At 33.3% G+C, this 11,727-nt stretch overlaps 1 protein-coding gene across 1 annotated transcript; it reads left to right on the forward strand.

Moving 5' to 3' along the window:
- The first annotated feature begins 201 nt into the window (after positions 1-201).
- On the forward strand, positions 202-8,060 carry LOC139491880 (IgGFc-binding protein-like). Its single transcript, XM_071279795.1, has 4 exons — positions 202-442; positions 1,482-1,589; positions 2,689-2,793; positions 6,789-8,060. Exons 1-4 carry the CDS (start codon positions 229-231, stop codon positions 8,024-8,026), a joined length of 1,665 nt encoding a protein of 554 aa, XP_071135896.1. The 5' UTR covers positions 202-228; the 3' UTR covers positions 8,027-8,060.
- Positions 8,061-11,727: the final 3,667 nt, after the last annotated feature.

Consider the following 11,727-nt stretch of genomic DNA (forward strand, 5'->3'; position numbering starts at 1 on the left):
TTGCTTGAACAAACAGCTTTTCTGACATTTAATTCATAACAATACACCGTAACCATGACAAGTTAACGAGTTCACCATATTTTCATCCAATTTTACGAATGATTGTCACGTGGTCATTTGTTTCCGTATAATACTTCCTCATGTGTTTTATAAATTAATAGTATCATCAACACTATTAGTCACTAACTAGTTTATGTTAAGTGCTGTTACATTCGTAATTAAACAAAGATGGCTGAAATACAAATGCAGGATTACGAAGAAATCAGAAGAGAAAATGATGACCATAAATACGACGATTTAAAGGTCGACGAGAAAACAGTCAATATAGACAACGTGTTAGTTCCTTCATGGAAGAAATGGATTAAAACGAACTGTCTGGCACTAACCATATATATGGTGTCTACTGGATTTGTACTGACTGTTATCTATTTTACTGTTATAGGTAGGACAGAAATAAATAGCATTTTCATTCTCGAGCATGTTTCTCTATGTTTTTGCAGAATGAACAATACCTTAAAGACTTAATCGCTAATTCAATGTTCTTCAACTTTGTACTTGTTTGGCTTCATAACTATTTTGATCTGTACTTCACTGGTGAGTCTTGTTTAGACGAAAAGCACGTCTGGCGTATTAAATTATAATCCTGGTACCTTTGATGACTGTTCAATCACTATTCTTAGTCAACAAATGGTGATCTTCTAATATTTTCATATAGATAAGGGAATTGTTTACAGCAATGAAGTTACATTTGAATGACACTCGGTGGATGAATTTTCATGAGAGGGTGAAATATTCACTTTTAAAAAATTGTTACATAATTATAATATATATTTTTATATGTATTTCACAATTCATTTATTGACTGACTTCTAGAAATAGCAATACTATTCTCTTACGGTTGTGATATGATATCTATGTCTGGCATTGATAGATATTTCTTGTATTACACTGTATCCATAATAACTACAACTATCACACATTACTTGACATAATTATAAAAAAAAGTAAATGTATTCACTACACTTATCAGATTGATGAACGGCAGGAAATTAATTTAGAGACGGCATTGATTAATTTGCAATGAGTTTGACTGTTCCTCTGGTATCTTTCGCCCCCGTTCTTTTACAACATTTGCTAAAACAGCAGTGCACACATCTGGATTCATATAATTTAAAGCAAAAACTATTAAATAGCTTACTATACGGCTTGTGCTTTGTTCATTATTGAAAGCTGTTCAGTGACACCGAAGCTGTTTACACCACTGGTGGGAAGTTTAATTCGTGAAATCAAACAACATCTTCTCAAACAGAACTTAAATATTGTTTGTCATCTTAAAAAAAATAATCTAGAAAAAAACCAATGATTTTATATGGTATCTAAATTTATTTCAAGGTATCACTACTATTATTTTTTCCTCTGAATGAAAATCTAAGCTATATTTGTCGTGGCTTGCAATTTAAGGTTCTTGTTTTTTAATTTAGCTCAGCTAAGACAGAAATTATTGGATATTGATATGAGATTGACAGCAATTGAAAACAAAAATGGGACGAAACTGCGGGAGAGCGAAAACAGAGAGAGTACCGACTTAGGTATATATGAATCAACACAATGAACAAATACATCTAATGTCTTTGTTTCTTACGTCTATCTTATCGAGCTCTGTTTTCATATTTAGGAGGAAAGATCGGCAAACCTCTCAAAATGATTATTCCTATACCCACATAAAGGTGAAGAATGAATTAAAACGTACGATTGTTCATTTGTGAGTTTTTGAGTGTCGGAAAAGGTAAAAGTGTATTTTATAAATACCTGCAATTATCTTGTCCTTTTCTCCCCCCTTAATACATTTACACCATACACACTGCATTTTTCTTTATATTCCATGTCTGAGGGGGTCATTTCATCAATTGATCTTAAAAAAATTAAAAAGATTGAATTTAGAAAAATTTTGCTGAGCGCAGACTGATACGACCGCAGAGGTCGAACTCTGAACATTCTGAAATTCTAAATTTATTTGAATTTCGTAAAACATAAAACTTTTACAAATCAATATATACAAGGCTGTAAACCAAACTGAATATGCAATATCCCCATCATGTATGAGTGTAAGGGTTCATTGGTATCCTTTGTTGATGAATGTTTATTGGTCTATTTATATAGTTAATTAATTTATATGTGTTTTTCCCGGTAATGTCTTGTTTGTTAGATGACTTAGTCAGGTATTTGAGACAGTCTTATACGTTCATAGTTTATATGCTCCAACTGGTTTAAATACAGTCTTGTACAAGGAAAAGAAATTTCTGAAAAACAATAGATACAGTATTACCTTACGTCGAAAACTGCTTTAACAAGTGTATGAAGATAAATGACTAGGCTCATTCCTTCACAAGTTCTACTTGAAGAAGACATGTTATGATCAAAGATTGATTGATTAGTTATTGAACGTCAAGTATCTTCAATAGGAGAAGAAATCAGCAATAAAACAACAGTCTGTGCAACCATTTTGTTTGTAATTTATCTAAATGAAAATATGTTTTTTATTCCCCTCGTTTAGAGAAACGCAATTTATCTTTAATACGTGTTCATATCAATTTTATATCACATTTACACGTACATTCATGATATTAACACATTTGTACTTGTGCATTTTAGTTCAATACTTTTAAAAGATGATTTAATTTATTCCAGATACTCATACAACGTGTTACAATGGTGGAATCTCTAAACAAAATAATAATGAATACATATGCGTCTGTACAAAGGGATTCCTCGGTAAACAATGTGGATATTCTGGTAAGGTATTAAATATATAAACAAAATTAGTTCGGTGGGCCCGAAGCCCAAGTCTGGGTTTACTTTTTATTTGTGTACTAATTCTATTGGATCAGGAACGTTCAGACAACAAAAAGGATTGTTGAATCAGTATATCTATATATACTCTAGTTGTCAGAATCATTTTCAACTCAGGACACATTAACACATATGATGTCCTCAAATACTTGAGTTTGAATACGCCTGAAGAAAAATTATTGTTTAACAATTAACATTTTTAACGCGGTAGTAAGACTTAAAATTGTACTGTTAAATTATAAAGTGAATTACACAAATAACTAGCGGCTTTTCGGCAGGTTTAGGTATCAATTCTTGTGCAATCATAATTATCGTTTAGTAAGGAGTTATGTCAAGTTCATGAATAGTGCGGTTCTCTGACTTGTTAGTAAGAGAAAGAAACCCTTGGTTGTGTATAGGTTTTATAAACCGTTTTTATGGCCACGCAACGAAGTTGTCGGTGTCATATAGTTTTACCCTTGTCCGTCATTCTGTCTTTCTGTCATTCTGTCACTCCGTGATTCCATAACAAATCATTATACGGAGTTTTGTCTAAACGCCTACAGATCAAGTTTAAGTTTCGTTCCGCTCCGCTTATTAATACCAATATTAAGGGTTTCCAACTTTGAAAATTGTAGAAAATCTCAGTTATACGGACTTTTTCTTTATACGACTCTAGATTTTGAACTGATTTTTTTATATGTGAGACTACCATCATGTTTGTGTCCACATGTGTAATTGAAATTGCAGATTTTTCAACTTTTTGAGACGGGGTCATTCGTGTCGCTTTGACACATCTAGTCTTAATTTACAGTACTGTCGTTTATACACCGTGGTTAGGAGTTTTAATTTGCTAGATTTACAAACGGTTTGTTTAAATACAACATGATCATGAAGGCATTAGTTGTAACATTGTAGAATAGATAATTCGGTTATCCAGGGAGTTTATATGTTGTAAACAAGCTGAAGTTATCATATATAAATTAGTAGGTTTACAATTGGATTTTTCGATCATTGAGATTAAATAAAACAAATCCTAAAAGCTGAGTTAAGTTGCAGTCATATAGAAAACAAATTTCAATTTATAGAAGGAGGGCTACACGTAAAATCTTGTGGCGATGCAAACCTCTAGTTTCCCTTCAAAAGCTTAATATGACATTATAAGGTTTTGGGATACGGGTGGCATAACCCGTTTGGTTCTTTACTGCCAAATTTAATTTTCTCAAGCAAAATAGTCTTGATGAGGTTATGAGTCTTATATTTGCCATCTTTGAAATGCCATAACGCTATTTAGGGAAATAAGTTGGAGTCCCAAAATTTATGTGAATTTCAAGATGTTTAGTTAGGTAGGTTCAACGTATGTTATTTAAACACTTATGTGTGATTCTTTATTAGCCAAAAACATAATACATGCATTGTGCAGAGATAATTAACATCCTTGAAATTATTGAAAAGGTTCGAAACCGGTGTTCTCATGTAACGTTGTAGTTGTTTGATAAGTTCTGAATGCATAACATAATAGAGTTTATCCTTTCAGATTAAGTGCCCAGCTCAGGGTTATCTGGCTTAACCTTAAAGCATTTTTCAGCATAAACATGAACGTAATCCATTGAGTTTGCCTTTAAGTTGATGGGCTAGGGAAAATGAAATTCCCGGTGGTTATTTTTAGCAATTATTCTAGTTGATCATTATGTACGATGAATAAGTCCCAAAACAGAACATAACTAGGAAGACTATATAAAAGAGGGTTGAAAGATACCAGAGGGACATTCAAAGACAAAGTGACAACGCCATTGCTACAAAAGAAAAAACCCCAAACAGACAAACAAACAAACATTAGTAAACAAAACAACAACGAAGAAAAAATAAGACTAAGCAACACGAACCCCAACAACAATGAGGGGTGATCTCAGGATAAAAATCGGAACAATGAACAACAGCACTTGGGAAGATTGAAAACGACGTTCTGTTTGGTAAAGGTTTAGGTTGTTATGGGTTCGTGTTGATTATTCTTAGTTTTCTATGTTGTGTCATGTGTACTATTATTTGTCTGTTTGTCCTTTTCATATTTAGCCATGGCGTTGTAAGTTTATTTTTCATTTATGAGTTTGACTGTCCCTCTGGTATCTTTCGTCCCTCTTTTATACCCTCTTGTGGTTTAGAACTAGGATGCAATTAGTTTGATGACGGTTCACGAAACGACAAGAGATTTTTTTTAAATTTAAAAGGTCATGTATTTGTTCTGTACAAATTGTTTACAAATAAAGGTAACAGTAGTATACAGATGTTCAAAAATCGATAGAAACAAAAAAAATCCGGGTCACAAACCAGAACCGAGGGAAACGCATTTAATATAAGAGTAGAATGACGTCACAACATTAAAATGAAACACACACAGAAACGATCTATAATATAACACTTGCCATATGCCTGAATTGGTACAGGACATTTTTTAAAAGAAAACAATGGTGGGTTGAACATAGTTTTGTAGCATGGCAAACCTCCCGCTTTAATGTCCATGTTATATATAACATTTAAATGACAACACAACATTACAGGACTACAATACAAATAAATAGCAGAACATATTTGACAAAGAAACACACGAATAAGAGCTAACAAAAGGCACCAATTTTAAACTTTAATTCGTCAGAAGTGCGTTTTATTGCAAAATTGGGGTAAAGATGTCACATATTTTCCCAGAATTTTGGCCAAAAATAGAATTTCAAACCTCTAGAGGTTTTTCTGAAATTGTTTAAATATATCTATCACGAATTCAAAAAAAAAATCATTTGTCTCTCGTCCATTTTTGTTTTATAAAACTGTGATAAAAAGCGTATAAAAAAAGTGTTTTTAAATATTCAGTACGGTGACATATAATTGTTAATTTCTATGTCATTTGGTGCCCTGTTGAGAGTTGTCTCATTGGCAATTATATCACATCTTCTTATTTATACTACAATTTCTGGACAGCCGGAAAATACGGACAGTCAAACAAAAATAACCCATTAAACAAGTAAAATATAATATTGATGTTCTTAAAAACTAGCTCTGAAGGTTAAAGTAGTCATCAGCTGTCTTCGAATGAATTTTGATCCTTACTTACCTTCATATTTGACAAATCCTTTGGACCAAAATGCAGGATCTACTTTCCTTCCAAAACACCGGAGATCATTCCAGGTTTTATTGGGTTTCGTGTTGCTAAGTTTTTCGTTTTCTATGTTGTGTTATGTGTACTGCTGTTTGTCTTCTCGTCCGCTTCGTTTTTCGTTTTGGCTGGGTCGGTTCGTTTTTGACCTTTGAGTGTGATTGTTCTTTTGATATCTTTTGTTTCCCTTTTAAAACTTTATCCCTCCTTGCAAAAGTACCAACACGTACTGTTCATAGAAGGGTTTGTTTACAGTTTAAAATAAATAGTGACAATTAATTCTTGAAGAAGAAAAGTTATGAGAGTTCATCAGATCTGCACACATTTTTATAATGTCCTTAGGAAATCATGCACTAAACAACACATCAAAATAAGGTTATATGCGTATCCAGGCACGATTTATACGTGCCTGTTCGGGTTGCAGTCTGCGATAATATTTGTATCTGATGTGCTTTTGTAATATTCACGCTGATAGCTATCAAATTGAGAATGGAAATGAGGACCGTAAAAGGGATACAACAACTCGACCATAGAGCAGACAACATCCTATATGTAGTATTATCCAATAAATGTCATATGAGTTTTACTCATTGTCACCAGTTCTTGTTCAAATCCTTTTCGTTGATGGATGGTAGACAATGTACTCCAACCCCAGTTATTGGAAGTATAATTGATTTATTTTATCATTAAATTCAAAAGATACTTTTAAGACTCGATAAGAATTATGTATAACCAAAATGCTTAGTTTTCTCTGGAAGCTTTTTTTGCAAATATTTGTTACATAGTGTATTAACTTATATATTTTATACAGGTGGAAAAGATACAAGTTTCATGGTAATTTTTCAAGAAGGAATTTCTTATTACCCGACAACGCCGAAAATTTTGGTAGCATCAGAAAATACAACACGTCTTTCAATTCGTTATTTCCACGAGAACAAAATTCATACTATCACTATGGACAAAAGTAATACAGAATATAATCTGAGTAAAAGTGTTTTACCGTCTGATGGGATACATATGGCTGGAGTAGAACTTCACTCAGATAAAGGAATAAATGTTTACGGATTTTTCTTTGGAACCGGAGTCTCAGGGGGATATTCAGCAACGCCTACGAGATTTGCCTCTACCAAATACATTATATCAAGTCTACCGTCATTTCTTAATAAATATAGTTATAAAAATGTGATAGCACTTACACCAGGTTATCAAAATACAGTTGTCAGTATAAATTTGAAATTGAAAAGTGGATCTGTAACATATGACAACAAGCAGTATAGTAACAACGATACGATTAGAATAATGATAAACAAGTATGATACATTTCAGTTATCAGCTACATCAGACTTATCAGGAACCATGGTAACATCATCAAAACCAGTAATTGTTGTCAGTGGTAACCAGTGTAATTCTGCAGTACCAGACAATATTCGAGCGGGTAGTTGTAATCCATTTATAGAATCAGTATTACCTACTGATCAACTAGATGATATGTTTATAACTCCGTATATATCTACACGTTTAAATAACACTGTACGCATACAGGCGGTAAATAGTACTAATCTAACTATTAAAACTGGTAACAAGACAATATCAAAAACACTAAACGCAAGAGATTTCTTTTATTTTTATTACAACACGATATCTTTTATTTCATCATCTGAAGACATACTTGTCACCTCATATCCACACGGGTTAAGTGAAGGCAAAGGAGATCCTTTTATGATCACGATTCCGGGTGTAAATCAATACCTTTATAAATATGACTTCGTAGTACCAACAGGGTTTGACAGCTACATAAGCATAACGGTGCAGAGCGATGCTACTGGTGGGCTTTTCCTGGATGGAAATTCTTCAAAAAGTCAAAGTAGTGTTTTTAGCATTTCTGAAGGAATGAACAATTTTAGCACTTTCAGTCTGCCTATATCGGCAGGGCTTCATCGCATAGAACATAAAAAGAAAGTACGGTTTGGTTTATGGATTTACGGCAATGGAGATCCTTTGGATGGTTACGGTTACCCCGCTGGAATGGCTTATAAAGCTCACAATTAAGTTAACTGATATTTTGCATTAACGAAATTGTGTTGTTGAGTTATAATTAAACATAACATAATGATTACCTTATTTCTCTACCTTGTCGCTGCGATATAGCCTTGTGCTAATGCGGCGTAAAGCAAATAACAATCAATCAAATTATTTTTCTACCTTTTTATTGTCACTATTTGATTTGTTTTGTTAATGATTTAACACCTCGAAGTCCTCTTCTTTTCTCAATTATCAAATTTTCAGCACAGAACTGTATATTAAAAATACACAACGGACCCATAGTGCACTATCATAAAAAATTATGTTATTCATTACAGCGCCATTATTCATATCAAAATCAGTTTTTTTCAATAATTGTATCTGGCAAAATACGTTTTAATATATATATTTTAAAACATTTAGTAATTCATAAGAATCATAAAACAAAAAACGAAATGTCATATCCATTAACTTCCCATCTCCAAAATTTGTTTAGGATTTTTTATACCTCAGACCATTGCCAAGCTTCAAGCAAGTGAACATAAAAAAGAAAAACCTAACAATTTTGCCTTATTTAATGTATAAACGTAAATGAAGCAAAGAACAACTATAAAACTACACACCAATCTGAAATAATGATAAAACCAAATGTTTGTGTTTGTGCATAGTACTTAGTGGTCGATTAAATGTTAACCGACAAAAAACGAAAGAAGCAGATGGAAAAAAACCCTCTAAAACTAAGTTTAATTGAATCTATCAAGAAACACTTGTGTATTATTGTTTGGTAACAGCATAGGTTCTTAGTTTTGTGAAACAACCAAGCTTATTTGATGGTCGAAGTCCCGTCTCAAGGTCAAGAAATTTAGGCTCCTTGGATGAATATTTATGGAATTTGAAAATCCTTGAGCAATATTTTTGTGCTACGGTTCCAATAAATTAGTGACAGATATTTACACCTGTAGATCACTTGAAAGACTGTTTGTGCCGATTTAGAACATGCCATATTGCTCAGGAAGAGACTTTTATTTGCTTAAGACGAAATGGACTATCAAGAGCTTGCAATATTGTAAGTCGACATGTTATAAAGATATAACCTGTCTATCGGTGAAGATTGTTCGGGAATATTAAGAGCTTGGAGATATTGAGAAGACAGAGACATACGCCTATGGTGAACATTTCTATGAATTATGATTAAGGATTAAGGGAAAGAAGAATACGCTTATGTCATGTATGTGTCGTATAGCGTTTAGTTCCGTGCAAAAGTTTACCATGTCATTAAGATTCATCGAACAAAACGAAGAATTCTGATTACGTTGCTTTATTACTTATAACGTGAATGGAGTCTTTATATCTTTAAAGAAATAGAATCTGAATCTATTTTTAAACATCAATCATTTTTAACAATACGTTAACACTCGAACTTCAACTAGTGTGGCCGGGTTTTTTGTTAGCAATGAGTGTTTTCAATGGTTATGATTTTTTGAAAATATACACTACGACCAAAGATGAAAACTTACGGTAGCCTTATTAGAGATCAATATTGATATTTTACTTATTTTTTCGGTCAGATGAAAGCTGATACTTTTTTAAGATCTACCATAATTCGCTGTTTTGTGAATATTTTGTCTTTAGTTTTAAGAGTTTGTAAATATGTTTTACCCTATACTATATTTGTAACATTATCCTGTATATAAAATATAGAAACTTTAAATGTTATCTCCATGCGTTTACAAATCCTTTCTTATAAAAATGACTTTACTATCGCAGCTCATATCTTTCATCTGCACATATCTGCTAGTTTAAGTTAGTCCAAGAATACAGGGACGAAAGATACCAAAAGGAAAGTCAAACTCATAAATCGAAAAAAAAAACTGACAACGCCAAGGCTTAAAATGAAAAAGACAAACAGACAAACAGCAGTACACATGACACAACTTAGAAAACTAAAAAATAAACAACATGAACCCCACCAAAAACTAGGGGTGATCTCATGTGCTCCGGAAGGGTAAGCAGATCCTGCTCCATATGTGGCACCCGTCGTGTTGCTTATGTGATAATAAATCCGGTAAATAGTTTAACCCTTTCGCCGATGAGTCCCGGTTTACCGGGATTCACGCTTCAGACAGCTGACGATGAGTCCCGTTTTACCGGGATCGGAATACCTCTTTTATGTTTCCCGCTTAAAACAGTGCAAACATGAGTTATCTTTCTTTGATGGATACCCGGATGAAAGTGTAAACATTGCGCTTCCGTTTGTTGAAAACCGTGTCAAAATCAGAGGAAATTTACGGAATTTACGAGAATTTGAAATGAGGGAACATTTTTTTTGAAAGAATATGGAAGAATTGAAGCCAAACTAGTATACTTTTTTGACATAAAATGTGGTTTTAAGTACAAAACACTTGGAATGGACATCGTTCAGTGTGAGGAATTTGTACAGCCTCATAAAAATTTTCAAAATTTTGCCGTTTTGGGTTAAAAAATTACGATTTGGGGTCAAAGAGCAGAATTTTGAGAATTTCACCTAGAAAATGCCGAAAATTTGAAAATTTGAATATTTTAAGAAGAAAAAATTATTAAAACATGAATAAAACTGTGAACATGGTGTTAGTGAATGAAATAACTACAAACAAGTTTTTATTGACATTTATTATCAAGATCTCCCACTTGAGTAATAGTAGCCAGGGAAGCCATCGTCTCAGAGTAGCTTCTGTCTGGGCAGCAATCGGTGAAAGGGTTAATTCGGTAGGTCACATTCATGGCTTGATAAATATTTTGAAATGAGCGTCACTGATGAGTCTTATGTAGACGAAACGCGCGTTTGGCGTACTAAATTATAATCCTGGTACCCTTGATAACTATTAACACCACTGGATCGATGCCACTGCTGGTGAACGTTTCGCCCCGAGGGTATCACCAGCCCAGTAGTCAGCACTTCGGTATTTACATGAATATCAATTATGTGGTCATTTTTTATAAACTTCCCGTTTAACAAACTTTGAATTTAACATTCAAACTAAGGATTTTCTTATCCCAGGAATAGATTACCTAAGTCGTATTTGATACATCTTTTTGGAATTTTGGGTCCTCAATTCTCTTCAACTTCATTCTTATTTGGCCTGATAAATATTTTAATATGAGCGTCACTATTGAGTCTTATGTAGACGAAATGCGCGTCTGGCGTACTTAATTATAATCCTGGTACCTTTGATAACTATTTACATCACTGGGTCTATGCCACTGCTGGTGAACGTTTCGTCCCCGAGGGTATAACCAGCTCAGTAGTCAGCACTTCGGTGTTGACATGAATATCAATTATGTGGTCATTTTTTATAAATTTCCCGTTGACCAAACTTTGAATTTAATATTAAAACTAATGATTTTCTTATCCCAGGAATAGATTACCTTAGCCGTATTTGATACAACTTTTTGGAATTTTGGATCCTCAATTCTCTAGAACTTCATACTCATTTGGCTTGATGAATATTTTAATATGAGGGTCACTGATGAGTCTTATGTAGACGAAACGCGGGTCTGGCGTAATAAATTATAATCCTGGTACCTTTGATAACTATTTACATCACTGGGTCGATGCCACTGCTGGTGGACGTTTCGTCCCCGAGGGTATCACCAGCCCAGTAGTCAACACTTCAGTGTTGACATGAATATCAATTATGTGGTCATTTTTTTTTTTATAAATTTCCCGTTTACCAAACTTTGAATTTAAC

The sequence above is a fragment of the Mytilus edulis genome, chromosome 10, assembly GCF_963676685.1.
Source record: "Mytilus edulis chromosome 10, xbMytEdul2.2, whole genome shotgun sequence".
NCBI classification, from domain to species: domain Eukaryota; kingdom Metazoa; phylum Mollusca; class Bivalvia; order Mytilida; family Mytilidae; genus Mytilus; species Mytilus edulis.